This window comes from Tenrec ecaudatus, chromosome 7 (genome assembly GCF_050624435.1).
Source record: "Tenrec ecaudatus isolate mTenEca1 chromosome 7, mTenEca1.hap1, whole genome shotgun sequence".
Taxonomy (NCBI): Eukaryota; Metazoa; Chordata; class Mammalia; order Afrosoricida; family Tenrecidae; genus Tenrec; species Tenrec ecaudatus.
Window position 1 is genome coordinate 62431274 of NC_134536.1, and position 20614 is coordinate 62451887.

Genomic DNA, 20614 nt, shown 5'->3' on the forward strand with positions numbered 1-20614 from the left:
TGGTGGAGAAGGACATGAGCAGGAGCACTGCTGTGGTAGAGAAGATAGGAGCAGGAACACTGCTGTGGTGGAGAAGGACAGGAGCAGGAGCACTGCTGTGGTGGAGAAGACAGGAGCAGGAGCACTGCTGTGGTGGAACAGGACAGGAGCAGGAGCACTGCTGTGGTGGAGAAGGACATGAGCAGGAGCACTGCTGTGGTGGAGCAGGACAGGAGCAGGAGCACTGCTGTGGTGGAGAAGGACATGAGCAGGAGCACTGCTGTGGTGGAGAAGGACATGAGCAGGAGCACTGCTGTGGTGGAGAAGGACAGGAGCAGGAGCATTGCTGTGGTGGAGAAGACAGGAACAGGAGCACTGCTGTGGTGGAGAAGGACATGAGCAGGAGCACTGCTGTGGTGGAGAAGACATGAGCAGGAGCACTGCTGTGGTGGAGCAGGACAGGAGCAGGAGCACTGCTGTGGTGGAGCAGGACAGGAGCAGGAGCACTGCTGTGGTGGAGAAGACAGGAGCAGGAGCACTGCTGTGGTGGAGCAGGACAGGAGCAGGAGCACTGCTGTGGTGGAGAAGGACATGAGCAGGAGCACTGCTGTGGTAGAGAAGATAGGAGCAGGAACACTGCTGTGGTGGAGAAGGACAGGAGCAGGAGCACTGCTGTGGTGGAGAAGACAGGAGCAGGAGCACTGCTGTGGTGGAACAGGACAGGAGCAGGAGCACTGCTGTGGTGGAGAAGGACATGAGCAGGAGCACTGCTGTGGTAGAGAAGATAGGAGCAGGAACACTGCTGTGGTGGAGAAGGACAGGAGCAGGAGCACTGCTGTGGTGGAGAAGACATGAGCAGGAGCACTGCTGTGGTGGTGAACTCTCCTGGGCACTTTGTGCTAAAACTTTGGCTGACTTTCACAAAACACTTCCCTAACAAGCAGATAGTGTCATTTTGGGGGCCCTACACAAAGTCAGCAGGTGAAATAAATGCCTGGATCATACCCCCAAGCCAATACCCCGATGTTTCCTTTGACTGGGCCAGTCCCACCTCTTCAGAGTCAGTGCTTAGTCTTCAGGGCCATCCTGGTAAAGCCACCTCCAGTTACAATTCTCCCAAGAAATGCTTCAGGAGCAAACCAGTCTGTGTGATCATGAGGTGTCAACAGGACTAAGTATCACAAGTTCAAAAGAAGCCATCAAATTGATGTGAAGGAGCGTGGACAAAGTGGAGACCCAAAACCCACCTGTAAAACAATTGGACAGTCCCTCACAGAAGGGCCACGTGGATGGGAGGATGAATCCAGGGTGCAGTGACGCACTGATGAGGCACAGAAGTATCCTGATTCTTTAATATTTCCTCCTATTAAGGCTTATGTCTTACCTCATGAACATTGTTACACCAATGTATGGTCACTTGTATAATTTAGATCGTTCGATGCAGGAAAGCCAGGATGGCTAATCCTTCAGAGACAGAAAAGGAAGTAAGGATTCCCTGAGGATATGGGTGGAGGTGGGGGGCGGGCCGGGGAAATGTCCATAGCATTGATGACAGTATGACCCATGCGACGGGAGTGAATAACAGAATGGGAGGTGAATGGATAGAATGGATGGGGTAAGCTATGGCTAATATACATATATATAATAGAATAATAATAATAATAATATATGGCAATAATAATAAGGGTTCTTGGAGGGGAAGGCTGGGGGAGGGAAGGAATAAAGGGGAGCTGATATCAAAGAGTTCAAGAAGTAAGAAAATGTTTTGAAAATCATTGCAGTAGCAATTGCACAACTATGCTTGAGCTATTTGAACTAGGAAATGTTATGATATCTGTAAGAGCTCCCAATGAAATGATTAAAAATAAAAAGGTTTCCAGATTCGGATTCCAATTGTTTGGAGTCCTCACAGAAAGGTTCTTTCTGCTGTGTGTGAAGCTCATCTGGGCACAACAGTTTGACACCCATCAAGCAGAAAGTTTGCTCCTCTTTAATTTTTTAGTCAGAATTGTGTAAGCGAAATCAAATGAAATGTCTCTGGTGTTGGCTATGTTATTATTTTTTAAATCATTTTTTGGGGCTCTTACAGCTCTTATTCCATATATCAAATGAATCAAGCATAGTTGTACAAATATTGCTACCATTGTTTTTGAAACATTTACTTTCTCTATGAGCCCATGGCATTAGCCACCCCCCCTTCTTGTTCTTATTATTAACTATTAAGTCCTCTTAAATTAGGGCAGTGTTTCCCAAAGTGGATCACATAACCCCCTGGAGGGGCTATGGAACAATCCAGGATCCAAGCAGTTATCTACACTTTATCCTGGATTATGGCTATAATACAAAAGTTTTCAATTGCCAACGGAATGCTTCCTCCCCGCTCACTGCCCCCGCCCAAACCCCTGAGAAGAAAGCGGTAGGCCAAATAATTTTGGGAACTTATGAATTAGGGCAAAAACAAGAGAAGTTATTTCCTTGTACATCGATGTGAACGGTCTGTGCTATGAGCTTCAGCTTCAACATCATCTTGTCTCTTTTTGAAACAACTGATTTCTTTGGGGGCATTGTCCCAGACATTTTTTGGGGAAAGTATTGATGATTTCCTCATTCTTTACCATAAATTTTGTTTTTCTTGCTTCAAGTTTAGCAGAATTCACATTGCTCTGAGAAGGGCTTCCTTTAACCTGATGCTTTACTCTTCTTGGTGCCTAGATTTTGTTATAACAAGTTCCAACATGTACCGCGACTGAGTCAGTTGTGACTTCAAGCAACCCCAGAGGGCAGAGTAGAGCTGCCCAGGTTGGTTTTTGAGGATGGGCATGGAAAGCCTCATCTTTCCAGTGGACTGACTGCCTGGTGGGTTTGAACTACAGACCTTGCAATTAGTAGCCCAACACATATCCCACACCATGCCACTCAAGCTCCTTTAAATAAGTCAGTTATGAGAGAAAAAGTATGCATGGATTTCAAGTTTTTTAGCTACAAAATAATCCCAGACTATAACTTGTTACTAAATCTCATACTATAACTTGCCATTAAAACTTAGTAGAGGCTCATCATATAATTTCTAATGCATAAAATCTAACCTTATTTGATAACATTTAATTTTTAATCAGGAAATACACCACCATCATCATACAGTAGAGGATGTAAATATACTTAATTTTATATTTATATATTATACATTTATATACTTAAATTTATATATGGAGTTCTAGATTGAGAAAAGAGTGAACGGAGTTAAAATACTATGTGAAGAGAAAAGGGCTGAGAATTTCCAGAAATAGTGAAAAGTCTGCAATCCAAAACTAATCAACCCACAATTAAAGAAACCCAACAAACTCAGATCAGGACCCATAAAAAGAAATTCACACCTTTGCAACATACCAAGAAAGAAACACACACAAAACCCTCACAAACTCCCTGCCATCTAGTTGGTGCTGACTCACAGCAACCAAAGAATAAAGGGTGGCAGCGGCCCTCAAAGCAGTTGAAGGCAAATAGGATAAATCACTTAACAAGATGCGGCTGCCTGCTTCCCATAGATTTACAGTCTCGGAAACCATACACAGAGTAGGTTTGTTCCGTACTTGTCTGATGGCAGTGGGTTAGGGTTGTGGGTTTATTTTATGACATATGCACGTATTTACTAATTTAAAAAACTGCTATGACTACATCTCACAGGTGTTGCAGATGCCTGTGTTTTACTGACGATACAAAGGCATCTAACTGTGCAGCTAACAGATGATGGCTGACCCTGACATTCTAGAGCACTTAAAATTGTGCAATAAAGAATGTGTACACAGACAAAGAGGCAGTCTTGGAATGGCATAAGTCCAAGCCCACCAATCGCTGTGCGGGAGAAAAGTGAGGCGAACTGCTTCGATGAAGGCTCGCAGCAGTGGAAAACCTAAACGTTCGAGAACAACCTGAACGAGAAGATAACTGCTGCTGTTCGGTGCAACCCAGTCCGTTTCAACTCCCGGTGCGTGACCACATGCACGGCAGAATTAAACACTGCCCGAAGCGGCACTTGGTCCAAGACAGCAGTATCAACAAGGACAACAGCTTTCCTGATTGTTCAGTTCAAAATATTTTCTAATTTCCACCATGATTTTTCTTTGACCTGCACTTAGAAGTGCAATCCTAAGGACAATTGAAGTTCTTAAATCATAGCTCTGCTCGACACTCACCCTCAGGAGCTCTAGTGAAATGTGGCAAACAAATTAAATGGTGCCTGATTAGCAGCTAAAATAGCATCTGGGGTCTTCAAGGCTTGTTTCCAAGTGAGATGTCAAATAAGTCCACATGGAAACAGCAGCATCAGTCCCCAAAGGACTGTGAATCACATCATCTGAAGCAGGGATCAGTACCAGAGCCTAACCGACAAGAGTCCAGTTTGCAGCCAGCTGTGGAGGACAGCAGGAGCCCAGGATGCATTTGTGGGACCTTTAGAGGGAGTAAGCCTCTGGTGAGCGCCCTCTATCCACCAGGAGGGGTGGGAGGGCAGTGGGTGCTCAGCACTGCACTGGAGAGATGAGTACAGAAGGTCAAAGGCACACAGCTGACTCGAACAGTTAAAACACTGTCAGTTGATACCACTTCTAAGGTATGCAGGACCTGATCTGGTTTTCAACACTTCCTGTCTTTTTCTTTGTTCATATTAGGGTGTATTTCAGAGGTGTTATGTCATTGGAGGTCACCCTCTTACGTTGTATTATGTTTTCGGTATATGAAACCCAGGACTGAGGAGCCTATAGGAACAGCAAGTAGACTAAGGGTTATTACTGTGGGGGGTGGGGGTGGGGGGGGAGGTGGTGATGGCTTTAGGGGAGTAAACGGAAGATGATGTCAAGGAGTTCAGGAAGAAGAAGGTTTAGAAACTAGTTGTGGCAGCAATTGCACGATTCTACTTGATGTCATTGAACTATGGAATGATGTATGTATTTACACTCAATTAATAAGGAGTGGTATTCTATAATTTTCAAATGTAGGAATTTTATATTTACTTTTTGTTGATGACTTCTACCTTAGAGGTGCTGTGGTTAGACACATAGTACTACAATTTAAAATTTACAAAGGCTTATTTTATGATACAAAATCAGAACAAAAACATTCCAAACCACTGTTACTGAGCTGATTTCAACTCAAAATGTCCCTAGACAGGGTTTCTGAAACCGTAGAACTTTAAATGGGCGCAGACAGCACTGTCTTTCTCCTACAAAGAGGCTAGTGGGCTTGAACCACTTCCCTCATGGTTAGCAGCCCAATGCCTCACACACAGTTCTACCAGGCTCCTTATGGCCTAGTCTAAACCCACTGCCAGCGGGTTAGTTTGGGCCCATAGCAGCTCTCTGGAGGGTTTCTGAGGCTATAACTCTTTACAGGAGCAGACAGCCTCATCTTTCTCCCATGGAGCAGCTGGCGGATTCGAACCAATGACCCTAAAGTTTGTAGTTCAATAATTACCTGATAGCACAGGCCAAAGTGGATCAGATCTAGCCCAGACTGTTTTTGTATCAGCAAACTACGAATGATTTTTACATTTGTAAAGGGGTTGCATGTTTGTTTTAAAGACGTTCAATTATTTCATTAGTGCTCAGGGAAATGCATTAACACTGCATAAATTTATCTTTGCCATAATGACTGCTATTATCTATAATATTCAAATTGTTAAATTTCTTCTTAAATAAACAACAGAATATGTGGTATGTGGCCAGCCAAGTCAAGTCTAAAAAGATTTACTATCTGACCCTTTACAAAAAAAAAAAATCTGTCAACTCTTGGCTCAGTGAATGGTGCATTTCTTTTAAAGTTGTATTAGTTGTGCATTGTGGTAGTTACACACTTTTATGCCAACCTGATAAAAGAATGAAGGGTGGAGTCTAGCCTGTCAATCAGGTCACAGCCTGATTGCTTCCTCCTTGTGAGCATGGCCTTCTCATGAGGATGCTGGGGAACTTCTTCCTCCTCCCAGGAGGCGGGACACACTCACTCTCTGCTTCCTCTTCCTGCTCTGCTGACAAGCCACATAGAGCTATGCGAGGGCACATGGATAGCAGCCCGAGCCCTGGAGATACTCCCCACACCACTGGGTCCACAAGACTTTTTACCCATGGTCTGTGATCTTCCTGTATTCAGCATCATTGCATGTGTTGCCTGAGTCTGAAGAGGTATTTAATGACCAGTATCGGATATCTGGGCCAATATTGGACTTATAGACTTGATCTGGACTGGGCTGGGATGTTTTCTTAATGTATAATTATTCTTTGATATAAAGCTCTCTCCTACACATGAGTGTCTCTGGATTTGTTTCTCTAGCCAACCCAGACTAATACATGCATGAAAACAATATTCTGTATTGCTGAGTATATGTCCTTAGGTACGACTTGTTATTTGTTCAAGTTTTCTCCATTGGTTTCTCTTACTTGCTCTCTCAATTACTGAGGACTGTCCCAAAACCTCCCATGGCGACAATGGATTTGTCCATTTCTCCTGGTAGTTCTGTCAACTTCTGCTTAAACTTTTTGAACCTACAGTTTTAGCCACAGATCAATTTAAAATTATTATATAACCAAATATTTTATCATTATGAAGTAACTTAAAGAATCTCTATGTTTTCAGCTTTAAAAGGTCTTATTGGCCTTACTATGTTGTGTTATCTTTTTGGCACCTTTTAAATTTTGTATCTTCCTGGTAGTTCTATTTAAGTATGAAAAAAAGGGGATGGTTGGGCTGAAAATCAGCATACGATCATATGTAGCGCTGACCTGGTGTTCGGTACCGTTGGGTTGGTTCTGACTCAGAGTGACTATATTAGGTATAAGAGAACAACACTGCCCAGACCTGTGTTATCCTCACAAACATTATGCTTGAGCCCATGGTTGCAGCTACTGTGTCAATTCATCAGCTGACATGTAGTTGGTAGTAAAACCCACTGAAAATTAAATAATGAAGAAAATAAAGCGGAACTTGACAAGTTACCTTTAAACTATATATAAAAGTATAAGGGCCAAGAATAGCCAAGTAATTCTTGAATAACTTGAATCAGAAAAAGAGAAGATGAAAACTCGCCGTCATTTCTGAGGCCTGGCAGCCCTTATAGGGCAGACTAGAACTGCCTCTTTGGGTTTCTGAAACTGTCAATTTTTATAGGAGCAAAATTTCTCATCTTTTGCCCGTGAAATGGCTGGTGGGTTTGAACTGCTGACCTTGTGGCTAGCAGCCCAACACGTAGCCTGCCAGGCACCACGAGGGCTCCCTGAAACGTGCCCTCATAATTCACTGCCACCGAGCCCCATTCTCACTCACTGTGACCCCATGGGAAGTAGACCTGTCCCAGGGGGTTTCTGAGGGTCACTCTTTATGGAAGGGGATCGCGCAGCGGTTTCAAAGTACTGACCTTGCAGTTAGCCCAAAGTGTAACCATTCCGCCACCAAGGCACAGGCATAAAACCACGTTCACATCCACACAAAAGTTAATCCCACCTGGATTACCAACCTGAATGGAAAAGCAAAGACGAGAATGTGGGAGAATACTTTCCTTCACCTTAGGAAGGAGGTTTTTTGAGCAAGGAACTGAAAAAACAGTCTATCAAAGGGATAATTTCGCCAAACTAGAGTAAAAAAAACTAATTTGTTTCAAAAGACAATGAAAAAAAAAAAACAAGTCACAAATTAGAAATGATCTCCAGCACACATAACCGACCAGGAATCACATCCAGAATACATAAAGTTCACCTACAAATTAAAGGACAAAAGACAACCCAATAGTTACTTCTTAACAAAATAAATAAATAAGATCACCAATCAACCCAAACTGATGCCACCGCCGAGTTGACTGAAACTCACAGCAGAGCTGGGGGAGCGGGAAGAATGCCCTCAGAGGCCTTCCAAGGGCACGCACTTCCTGGAAGCAGCTGCATCTTTCTCCTGCAGAGCTCGTTGGACTATCAGGGCTCCTTTCAAACCACCAGTAACATATATGAAAAGATGCGCCGTCTTATCAGAGTACAGAGAAATGGCTCGACATTGGATACACTATAATGATCTGCATACAGATCACTTTCTTATCATTACATCCTTATCCTGATGTTGAAAAGCAAGCTTTGGTGTGTTTATGAATTGATTCGCAAGCCAGCAGTCTCTGCCCAGACACTCCAGACCCTTAAGGAGTCTATCTAATGGAGAGAAGAAATCAGAGCTCCGCAGGGAAAGGGTTCCTGTCTCAGCTCGGCTTCTAATGAACCGTGGGCAGCCTGCGCAATCGCTTCTTCTGGACTTTCTTATTTACAACACACAGCGATACAACTCGGTGAGCTCCAGGACCCTCCCACCCCTAAAAGTCTACGTCTGGACCTGCACTCCTTCACAGCATCTCCTTGCTCACGCATTCTTGTAGTCGTTTTGCCCCCAAACACATTTTCCCTTCACTCTGTGTACCTGGAGACATGAAGGTGAATCTACCCTGGTCTCCCAGGGGCAGATAAACACGAACAAAGCCCAGCGATGTGGCAAGTGCCACACCTGAGTGTGGCCAGGGGCCGCATGTGGTCAGAGGGAGAAACATGTCCACTGGCAACCCCCCAGGGAGCTCGCCTGCGTCCCCCAGTGTTACCATGCATTTGGGTGAACTCTACAGCACCGGCTCTGGTTGACTGGGTGCCCCGAGCCTCTTTAGCACAGTGGCTTTGGCTGGGAGGGAGGAGACATAAGACAATGGATTTTCAGGCACAGAGAGGAGCCCAGGCAAGTCCTGAGAAGACAGTGGGAAAACGAGGTTCTCCAGCCCCTGTGCATGAGGACTGACAGGCCTCAGATGCTACATACAAAGCACGGCTTTAGGCAGGCAGCAACGCACCACTCCAGGAGGCGTGAGACATGCTAAAACTCAGCATGAGGTGCACCGTGGTGCAGAGGATGTGGTGCGGAATGTGGCACGGAGTCTATTTCTGACTGACCCAGGGAAAAATGATGGAACTCGGAAGGGAAGCGGGGCCTCGGTAAAGAAATGTGGTGAGTCCTCCGGAGTTCTGCTCAGCGAAGGGTGGCCCTATGAACCCCCAGCAGCTCCAAGGAAGAACCCCCCGGCAATGTACTTGTGCCAAGACTCGGGCGAGCGCCCAACAGGCAAGTGCCACCGCCGCCACCGCCACAGGGGTTGGGGATCAGTTGTGTGGAACGTACGACACCAGTGGCCCCGGCCCACAACTCCAAAGGGAGCACGAGTCAAGAATCTGTGAAAGGAGGAGGCTAGAAAGAAGTGAGCCTGGAAAGAAAGGCTGATGGGAGGGAAATCCGAGAAGCAGCAGGTTAGGGTCAGCTGCATGATGGGCTTCCAGTGTTGGGGCCCAAGGACCAGAAAAGCAGAATGGCTCAGCTGTTGTCTGGGCAGTAATCAAAAGGGCAGAAACGACACAGGACGTGAGCAGGTGGCGAGGAAAAGCAGGTGGGTTAACATTTCCGACACTGAATCGGAAGTGCCCGACAGTCACCCTGGGAGAGCCGCTCGGTAAGATGTAGTCAAACACGAGGGAGGGCAGGGCCTCCCAGACGGTCGGTGTCCGTGGCCGGAGTGGGGAGGGGCTCCGGCCTGCGAAGCTACCGATGCCAGATAACAGCGCGCGTCTCACCAGAGCTAAGAGTGAGTTGCACGTCTGACCAAATGGAGCAGGTGAAGTTTCTAAGCTGAGGCCACAAAAGGCTCAAGAATGGCACCAGAAAGACCCACACAACCCTCAGCATGGAAAGGTCCGCACCGGCCCCAACGGCAGCTGCTGGCGATAGCTCGTCTTGACACTACACAGTCCACGTAACCACTTCGCAGGGCTTACCTGTGCGTCCTCAGAGTCCACACAGCCTCACAGGTTGATTCATGGAAGAGTATGTGGCGTGCAAAAAGGGCTACAGACAGCCAGAGCACACCCATACTGAGAGTGAGGGTGTGCGGACTCCTCTCCCAACCTAGAAGCTGTGAATGGGCTTAGGACAGTGGTTCTCAGCCTTCCTCACGCCGCGACCCTCTCATGGGGTGGTGACCCCCAACCATAACATTATTTTCCTTGCTACTTCATCGCTGTCATTTTGCCACTGTTATGAACAACCCCTGTGGAAGGGCCCTTAGACTCCCAAAGGGGGTTGCGACCCACAGGCTGAGAACGGCTACCTTAGGTTATCATCTACAGAGTTGTAAGTATTCTTTCAAAGCCCTGGTGGTATAGTGGTTCTATGTGAGCTATTCACCATGAGACCTGCAGTTCAAAACTACCCACTGCTCCAAGGAATACAGACAGGTCTTTCTACGCCTATAAAGGGTTACAGTCTTGGAAACTCACAGGGGGAGTTCTAACCTGCCCTATAAGGTTTCTAGGAGTCTGACTAGAGTCGATCAAAGTGAGTTTTGTCTTGAGTTTTTGAAGCATTCTTTCATGTCAGATGCATACCAATAAAAAGTACAATTCAAAATGACTACGTTACGCAAACTCAAAAACACTCGCTGTTATCAGGTTGATTCTGACTCTACAGTCTTTTACATGGGAGTAGAATGCCTCCTCTTTCTCCCTCAGCGAGACTGGTGGTTTTGAACTGCTGATCTTGTGGTTAGCAGTCCAGCGAGCAAACCACTGTGCTACTAAGAATTGTAAAAGGCTTGCTCTACTAGACTCTGCAACTTTTGCACACTGCCTTCTCTCCCGCCTCTTGAGCTTCCGCTTACCCTATCAGACTCCACGGGCAGCTGGTGGTGTTTGCTGGTGCTTGGGCTACCTGTCTGCCCCGTTTTCCACACACCCTCCACTCTTGGCCCTTTCAAGGCCTGACTCTCCTTTGACTGGAAGCTCTCGTCGTAGGTTGCACCAGCCTGGGTTCCAGGGCCATCCTTTACGGGGACACCTTCCTTGACCGACTTCTCTCAAATCAAAATAAAACCAAATCCATTGCCACCCAGTTGATGCAGACTCATAGTGACCCCCCCCCCCCCGCGGGTTCCTGAGACTGCTTATGGGAGTAGAAAGTCCAGACTTTCTCCCGTAGGACTGCTGGTGGTTTCAAACAGCCAACCGCGTGGGTCACAGCCCAGTTCCTTTTACCTCAAGTCATACTCTGACCTTATTTTCTACCACAGTAGGCTCCTGCTTCTCCCTTCCATCTACAGCTACTTTATTTACTCGGTCTCTCCCACTAGAATACAGGCATCAGGTGCACCTTTGTGTCTTTGGTCTTTAGAACAGTTCCTGGCAAATCACAATGTGCTCAAGACACATTTTGGAGTGAACGAAGTCACTGAACATCTCCCTCTACAGTTTTCTCCACTGGGATCATACACAATTTCTTATACTCCAGGTCTTTTTCGGACGTGTATTAACACACCAGCAGTCATTCAATGGGCTGCTAACTTCAAGACCAGTTGTCTAAAACCAGTCGTTTCTTGGGAGAAAGACTAGGCCGCCTTCTCCTGTAAAATGTTACAGTCAGACCCCCACAGGGGCAGTTCTACCATGTCCTACAGGGTCTCCAAGAGCTGGAACCGGCTCCGTGACAGTGACCTTTTGAGTTTGTGAAGTAGACGATGCTACTAGGTACAGAATATTGTACAAAAACCTTTATTTGTATCCTGGCACTCATGTTTCAAAACCTTCGGATCTCATAGAAAGGAGCTATTCAAACGATCTTCACTGTACAGGTGAGGATATAAAAGAGGTTGCACAACTTGCCCACATTCACACAAGTGTTGTCGGGGTAAGAACCTAGTTCTGACTTCAAAAAGCATAACAAAGCCAAGCCACTGCTCAATGCCAGCGCGGGCACACATTCTACTCTGGGCAGTCCCCATGTGGTTTTACTCGCGTTGAGATGGCACTTACTAGATCCAGGCCCCGGTCCAATCCATACGTGCAAATTCCAATCCCATCCACCCCGTCGCAAGCAGGTGAGGGCGGCGAGCACTGACGGACTCGTCTCGAATTTTTCCCGAGGGAGATGTATATAGTATAGGTAGAGGCGACCCACGGGTTAGCAACTTCTCACTCGGTTCTAAGAAATCGGGGGTCCTGGGGGATAACCAGCCCTCGTGGCTGGCGAGTTTCTAAGTCGACAATTCCCGCACCGCGGCAGTGCTTACCTTAACTGCCACCTCCGGAGCCGAGTCCACCGCCACTGCCAGAGAGGACTTGGCCGACGGCGATTTAGTCAAATGCATGAGGGAATCGGCGGCTGGGAGGGAGCACCGCCCGCTCTCATTGTCCGAGTCCGATTCGGACCCCGAACCCGAACCATAGGAAGCAGCCAGCGCTGCAATTGCAGCCGACATGACGGCAACAGATCCTCGGTGGAAACCAGGCCCCGGCGGAAGTGGCTTCCAGGTCCTTACAGATTACCAAGGACCCTATTACTTGCTTCGCTTTGAGGAAAAAAAAATTGATAACATTTAAAAATAATAAATGAATTAATGCAATAATTTCAGCATAAATAAGAATTTGGAAACAGTTATCTAGAGGAAACAGGGGCCGCTAAATGGTGTACAGCTTTCGGGACCTAGGTGACTAAACCCAAAGACTACGAGTTCCGAAATACTTTGAGGCCTGGCCGCCCCTGCCGCCCGGCATGCAACGCGGCCGGACGAAGGCAGAGGTACACTGGGAAGTGTAGTTTCTAGCGAGGGGGCGGGGTGGGGCGGGCCTGCCTGCCTTTGACCCCGCCCCTGAAGAGATGGTTCATTCAATTGGCTAACATCTTCCCTCATTCCCTAGCCCAGCACCGTTCTCTCGGTCCCCCTCCCCCAGACTGAGGATTGGGCAATACCACACGCCTCAGGAAAGAGGGGGCCCGCGATTATTAACCCCCCCAATGATAGGTGAGCGGGAGGAAGCGGAGTTGGCCAGCACGAGTACACCTGGGCACTGCGGCCTGGAGCGGAGCGTGGGCGTGGGCAGGTCCAAGCCCTGCACCGGCGGGTTCTGGTTCCCGGTGGGAAAGGTGGGAGGTTAGGCGGCGAGCGTGCAGCGGTGGTTCCCCCTGCTTCGGGCGCGGGTCCCCTCGCCCGGTTGTGGAGCGACGCGCGCCGGGAGGGGGCCGGTGGGGGCCGGTGGGGGGCGGCGGCGGCTCGCGGTGTTGTTCGCTGGCGCGTCGAGCACACGGCGAGTCCGGCGGCCGGCGGACGCCGCAGGCGGCGATCCCGGAGCCTCGGAGCCTCGGCCCCTGCCGGGGACGAATTCCACGCCGAGCCCGACGTTCCCGGGGGCTCGAGGCGGAGTCTAGGGAGCTGAGGGGGACCGGCGGCCACCTTCGAAGCATGAAGTAGTGGTCAGCGGGAGCCCCAGGAGATTGAACGGTGAGCGCGAGTCTCCGAGGAATTGCCTGTTTTTTTGGTTTTCGGGCGGGTGGGATGCCGGGGGGCCGGGGGCGTCTGGCCCTCCCAGGCCGGCACGGAGCGAACAGTGGGCGCGGGTCTCTAGCCCGGCAAAGGTGAAGGGGATGGGCGCGCCTGCCCTGCCGTGGTCCCCACCCCCACGCGTGGGTTGCCTGAACCCCTGCCGCCCACCCGCCCGCCGGCCGGCTGGGTGCAGAGGGAGGCGGGCTGGGCGGCAGGGGCTGCCCGAGGGCTGCTCGAGGCGAAGAGGCTGCAGGTCTCACCTGGCGTGCCATCCTCGGAGCGTGCCTGCCCACCCGGGTCCAGGGCTCTCGGCCCCCGGCGGTGGGGCGGCTGCCGCACCGGGTCGGGTCGGGAAGCCCCAGCTCACGTTGCGTGCCCGCGGCTGGGGGAAAGCGGCTGTGCATTTTGCGGGTGTGCGGCTGGGTCTAAAGCCCTCACGGGAAATCGAGGTGGGGGTGCTGCTATTCATTTGAAGTGGGGGCGAAGCGGGGGCCGACGCCTCCCATGCCCTTCCTGGGGGTGCCCCCGGCAGAGTTGAGGAGCTGCCGGGGGCCCGGCTCCGCTGTCTCCAGGACTCGCCCATTGTGCCACCCAGATAATTATTCAACTCGGCAGCATCCATTGCACCTTTCCCGTTTCCTTCTCCCCCGGCTACAGCGTGCCCCCTAGCTTCGCTACTCGGACGCCTGCTCGCACTTGCGATGCTGAAGCGAAATCGGGATACAAAGAGAACACATCTGACCTGCACATTCGCGACCTGCCCCAGAACCAATTAATGAATTCATCCCTGGCTACTAGGTGCTTTCTCGCGGCTCAGTCAGATCTTTCCCTTTTTAACAGAAGACGTGCAATGCATTATACTTTAATTCCCTCTGTACTCCCCCCGCCCCCGGCCTCTTTGGTGGTGGATTCACGTGCTAGTTAAGTCATGTTTCTGTTCAGCAATGGGTTTGGTGGATATTCGGTACATCGTATTAAATGTACTTTAATTGGCACGGGAGGCAACTGCCCATTACCTAATTGTTGGTGGCACTATTTTTCATAATTACAAGTGCAGTGTTTATGAACATCAGAACTCCAAGGGAGAGTTTTGCCATATGGGCAAAGTTGCTTTAGGGAAAGGCATTTAAGCCGAATTTTTGGCTAAAGTATTTGACATGACCTTTCCCAAATTTTGGTTGAGAAAAGTTTTGTGTTTATATAGCAGTAGCGAATCTTGGATTGCTTCTAGCCTGCAGTTGAACGGAGAGGTTTGTTATTTAAGATGGGGTTTTCACTGCCATATTGCACATTCCCTCATTTATTGAAATCCTCATATCCTGGCCTTGCAATATCATGCCCTTAATTACTTGTGAGAGAATTTCGTCTTGTTTTTCTAACTTCTGCCTACCGTCAGGAATAAATAGGCTCTGGTTTTGTTTTTAAATCTATTTGAAAGATGAAATGATTTTTTGAAACTGGTAGAAACTGGATTACTTGATTATTCTGCTAAAATATTTAAACATGATGCTATTTGAAGATAAGTTATGTTGTTCCCTGCCCCAACCTAAGTGTTTTGTTTTGATTTTTGAAAAATCTTCTCTTTCCAGCTTTCATTGTTTCCCCTTGTTGCATTAGCCCTTTTGATCAAAAGGGACAGTCTGTAGGTAGGTATGACAGGGGCGTTGTTGAGGTCCAGGAATTGTTTCATGGCACTTGGAATTGGCTCACGTATAAATATAACCTGGTGTAGGATCAGATACCTGGTTTCGAGATGACACAGCAATTGATAAAATGGACACCTTCGTGCCTTGGTTTCCCTAAGAGCAAATGAAGAAAACTCTGACATCCATCACTGGATAGTATGAACACATTCAATAAAGATGATTTGAAAATATTTTCAGTGGATCTCAAAATATTTAGTTGATAATGAAAATAGGTCAGTATAAACAGTGCTTCAGAAAGCCACTGTAATTTTCCTGGGCACGTGAGAATGCCTCATTTACATTGAATTCTGCTTTGGGAGGAATAAGCTGTGGCCCACCATCCTGAGACGTTTCATATTTGTAGATTTACAATCCATGTGTAAATACTTAGTAGTGATCAAAAAAGTACATAGCTTAGTGATGAGACAAGTGATCTTTTAAATGAGTTGTGGAAGATAACATTTCCAGAGAACATTAAGATATTTTTCACTGAAAAAAATTTCAGGTTACAAATGCCAAAAAACATAGTCATGGGTAAGATATAAGATGGAGCTCCTTTTGATTATTAATATTTTTAAATAACTATATTATTCAAGGAAAATATGTTAATTCTATGGATGATTATAATTATACATTTTATTTTATTATAGGAATTGCTTGTGACAGCCTTTTTGGGGGGTTAGATTTTCATTGCTACAATAGAGAGGAATAGTTTAAGATACTTTTTTTGGCATTTAATTTTTATTACAACAGTAGGTAGCAGCGTTTTATTTCTTTTATCAGAAAATTTCACTCAATCAATTTTCCTAGCAACACCTACTATTAAGATATTGTATTATTGGAACTTGTACCAAACAATGCTTTGGGTTACTTATGGGGAAACTAAGACCACTAAAATGTTTGTTTAAAATTATTATGTTGCTTCTCTTTTCTTGTGGATTAATTTGATGACATCAATAATCATTTTAAATGACCAATCAAAAATTCAGCTATTACTCTTATTTGGATAAATGCACTTAGCTAGCATAGTTTTTCCGTGTTCCACAAGGACAGAAATCGACCTCATATACTTATTGTCGTAAACCCCAAGCCCTTAGCAGATTGTAGAGGTCCAATTTTCTTTGTTGAACAAATAAAATGAAGCATGAAGATTGTCCACTTAACTAATTGACTGCAGTAAAATTTTGTTAAAGTATATTTATCAACCATGTTAATGTACGAATCATAATTGCTTTATCTCAGAAAAAGGAAAAATGTATTTGGGGTTCTTTGAACTCCATTTGTCTCTTTAGATATAATTTCCAATTCCTTTCCCACACATTTTTAAAAATAGCACTAGCTACTGAATAATGTATAAGTTGGCAACTTTTCGCTGTGAAAGATTAACAATTTTATTTTCACCTCATATCTGGCTTCATGAAAATATATATTAATTTTCTTGTTTTACCTAAATTAAATTAGTATAAAAATGTGTTTCATTATTTTTTGACATCTCATTTCCAAGCAAAATATTAATAAGAGTATGTGTGCTGATTAAATCCAGTGCTTAATGTTTGAGTTGTGCTTGGCTGCTGCTGAGTCGGCTCCCAGCGGATCCGTGGGGCTTCCAGCGGCTGATTTTCAGAAGCTTTCCCTCTACCCTGTCTGGCTGAGGCTGGAGGTGCTGCAAGCCTCCCCTGGAACACATGGTGGTGGCTGCCAATGTGGGTCTTGCCTACCGGGGGGACTCCCGGTACATGTTTGAATAATTAGAAAAATAATGACCCATGTGGTGGATGGAACTCTTTATAAAACAAAGGGCTTCATGTTTACTTGATTACATTCTGTTTAAACTTTTCCATCTCGGTACTTGTAGTCCCTTCGACTGAAGTTGATTTTGTTTGAAAACGTGCAGTGGCTTGGGATTTGAAACTGATTTTGTCAGAGAAACAATATTATGTTTAGTGGTTAGATTTGAAGACAGTCCACTAGAGCCATTTTAACCTATACCAAACCTGAACACAGGATTATGCTAACTACTAGAAAAGTATGGTGGTAAGTAGTACAGCATTATTTTAAAAACACAGCGCCGAGTACAACAATAGTTCAAAGTCTAACTTGAAATGCCAGGAATACATTTTCTCTTCCATGAGGCCTGACAGCAGTATTGGGACATTGTCTGGTAGCATAGTGGTTACCGCTTGGGCTGCCATCTGCAAGGTCATTAGTTTGAAACCACCAGCTGCTCCTGGGGAGAAAGACAGGGCTGTCTATTCTGGTAAAAGAGTTCCAGGCTTGGAGACGCACAGGGGCAGTTCTGCTCAGCCCCATACAGTCCGTATGAGTCGGCATTGACTCGATGGCTATGAGTTTTTTGGTTTGGTCCTGTCAGTCACTAGGTGTGGAGAGAAGGGACTTCTTTCCTCAGTTCAGTAGGTGGCATGGGCTTTCATCTTCGGGACAAGACAATGGAATACTAGAGCAATTGGTAGGAGCTTGGACGTGTCACTTTTCTTCTCAAGGTCTTTGGCATTCTAACTCGTGGAATGGCATGTTTGGTTAGATGACTTCTACCTGGAGAAGGGCATCACTCTTGGTCAAGTGGAAGGGGCAGCAAAAGAGGAAGGCCTCCACCTGGACCAGTGGTTCTCCACCTCCCTGAGGCTGCGGCCCTTTCATACAGTTCCTCGTGTTGTGGGGACCCCCAACCATGAAGTTATTTTCGTTGCTACTTCATAACTGTTTAATTTGTTGTGGATCGTAATGTAAATATCTGATATGCAGGATGTATTTTCCTTATTACATGTTGAACATAATTAAAGCATAGTGATTAATCACAAAACAATGTATAATTATATATTGTGAAATATGTATGTGTTTTCCGATCGTCTTAGGCGACCCCTGTGAAAGAGTCGTTCAACCCCCAAAGGGGTCACAACCCACAGGTTGAGAACTGCTGACTTAGATGGACGGACAAGGTGGCTGCAACTATGGGCTCAAACAGGGCCGTACTTGTGAGGCTGGTGCAGGACCGGGCGGCCCTTTGTTCTCGTACTGGTCCCTACGAGTTGCATCAGCTTGATGGCTCCTCACAGCAATAACCTACAAACAAAATTCTAAGCACTTGCTACTAAATGTAACTCCTTTTTATGAAAGTTCATTTCCCCTTTCTAGTATTACCGCTTACTCTTTTCTGTCAGGGGATTTCACCTTTCTTGATGGCCTTGGCAAAGAACATAGCTTTTTAGCTATTTTATAGTTGTTTTTAGCTATTTCATCTTTTAACGTTTTTAGAGGAATTTTGTTTTGCTCCCCCCCCCATAATTTATATGATAACCACATAACAGAATTATTTTTTCCTCTTGAGTTTAAAATATTTTTTTTAAACCAAGACCAAGTAAGTAAAGTCAAGATAGATTTATTTATACTTTTGGAAAAGATTCAGAGGAATTTTGTTTGCTGGATTTTTAAGGAGGAGCATTGAAGCTGAGATTGAGGTGGAGTACCATGAAGGTAAACGGGGTACAGGCTTGCCTGACGAAATCCAGTCAGCCGGGATTTCATTTCCTTCTGTGAAATTGGGGAGCGATGGAGCTGTAGGCAGCAAGGAGGAGGGTGTGGGCTTGGGAGCGGAGGGAGAACACTGAGTTGACAAACTCCAGAAAGCAAAGGCAGTTGTATTATTATTTGGCTGCTTGTTTTGTTTTGCTCTGCTTCGTTTTTTGTGTTCCCTTTGCCTCTAGTTTAAGCTAAGTGGGTATTTGCGTGGATACAATTACTGTAGAAGAATCACAGGTAAGTGAAGCTCTTAGGACGTGGAAGGGTGGAAAGATCAGGATACTGTGAGAAAAGGGGTTATGACACCCTGCTGTGCTTTTTACAGGCCGTGGAGAGTACTCACATTCAAGAACAAAGTGTAACATTCCTCCTAAGAAGGAAAGGAGTGATACTGCATGCTTATTGTGTGTGCACGTCATTTATACATTAAGATCATATGTAGTTGACATTGTAGTCCTATGAGCATTTTATGGAAGAAGGAGGTCAATTAGTTGCCCAGCAGAGGTGGCCTGGGTTCTTTGGGAAATTCCCCCACTGCCCTTTCCTCAATAGTGACTGCTAGGGCTGCCATTATTAGTCATAGTAATTCTGCCTGCTTGCTACCAGAAGGCTGCAGTTGGTTGATCTAGAAGTGATTATCACCTCCCTCATGCTAGGTCAGTGATTCGTGCCACACATAAGAGGCGAGGGCCTACTAAATGGTGGAAGGGCACAGTGGCGCGCAGAGAGGCCTTTAACCTCGTGAGGGTAACAGTGCAGTGAGAGACCCGGGCAGTGCACAAGTACACAGATTTATCATTAGTCGTTGTGAGTGAGACACAGGAAACCTGGGTCCCTGATTGACCTGGGAGGTCAGGGAAAGCTTTGAAGAAATGACAGGCTCCTGTTTTGAAACATTAGTTGTAGTTGTTGCTTGCTGTCGTTGAGTCTGTGTACGGTGGAACAAAGCACTGCCTAGTCTTGCACCATCCCCTGATTCGTTGTGGTCTTGATCAGGGTCTTGATCAACTGATTTTCTCTGAAGTAGATTGCCAGACCTTTCTTCCTAGTTTGTCTTAGTCCGGAAACACCCCCCAAACCCGCTCTCATTAGAGCAGCACACAGTCCTTCACTGACAGACGTGTGGTGAGTGCGTGTGAGGTGCCCTGGCTGGGACTCTAACTGGCTCTTCCCCATGAAAGGTGCCCATTAGCTAGGTGCAGGAAAAAAGACAGTAAAGAAACTGTGATAGCATTTTGAAGTGGGAAAGAGCTTGGTCGGCCCAGTAAACTGAGCAGTAATAACTTTTTCTTAAAGCCATAGGAGATTGAGCACAGGGAGCCAGAAGGGTTGGGAGTTGATTGGAAGTTGTAGAGGTAAGTAGGGACTAGATGCTGCAGGCCCACACACATCTCCATCCAAAAAGGATTATAGTTTCATTTGAAGATTTTAATCAGGGTAGTGACTGAATAACCTCTGTCTCAAAAAGGTCAGCTTGGCTTCGAGAGGGCGAGCCAGAAGCAGAAAGAGCTGCCATCCTTCTGCCCAGTTGTGTCGTTATTGGTCAAGTTCTGAACACCAGACTGCCCAGGGCCCTGGTGGACAGTGGGTTCAGTGTCAGGCAGCTAACTGAAAGGGAGGTGCTTGCAGCCCATCAGCCGCTCCTTGGGACAGAGAAGAGGCAAATGGTAGGTAGCAGTTCTGTGTCTTAACATGGTGACTGTGAGTTGGAATCCACTAGACCACAGTAAGTTAAAGCCCAGAAAGTTGGTTTTGTTTTCTATTCAGTAGTTACAAGTATAAGCTGAAAACTCAGAAATTGTTAGCACGTTGTTTCCTGCTGTGACTTAGAAGTAAGGCATCTAGAAGTGACTTCTAGTGCCTTTGTCCATGGTCCTGAGATTGGGTTCCAAGGAGACAGCCTAGTCTTGGATAGGTTGTTATTTTTGCACAAGCTACATGGAATTTTATTTCTAGCACTTAGCAACCAACCAAGAGAGTCATCGCATAGATTAATTTGTACAAGGTCATCTGGCTAATAAAAAATGGTAAGAGGTGGAATTTA

At 46.4% G+C, this 20614-nt stretch overlaps 2 protein-coding genes across 4 annotated transcripts in view; one reads left to right on the forward strand and one right to left on the reverse strand.

The window, feature by feature from the left end:
* CDC40 (cell division cycle 40) overlaps nt 1-12330 on the reverse strand; it is a 56255-nt gene extending 43925 nt beyond the window's left edge. The window contains exon 1 of the mRNA XM_075554678.1: nt 12098-12330. Within this exon, the coding sequence (XP_075410793.1) occupies nt 12098-12286 (189 nt within the window). The 5' untranslated portion in view covers nt 12287-12330. The remainder of the gene's footprint in view (nt 1-12097) is intronic.
* Nucleotides 12331-12734: 404 nt separating this feature from the next.
* WASF1 (WASP family member 1) overlaps nt 12735-20614 on the forward strand; it is a 67597-nt gene continuing 59717 nt past the window's right edge. The window contains exon 1 of one of the 3 annotated variants that reach the window (XM_075554680.1): nt 12735-12829. The gene's annotated coding sequence lies outside the window, so the exon portion shown is untranslated. Of the gene's footprint in view, nt 12830-13071; nt 13307-20614 lie in introns of those variants that run through there. The other 2 variants (XM_075554681.1, XM_075554679.1) reach the window with 2 other exon arrangements.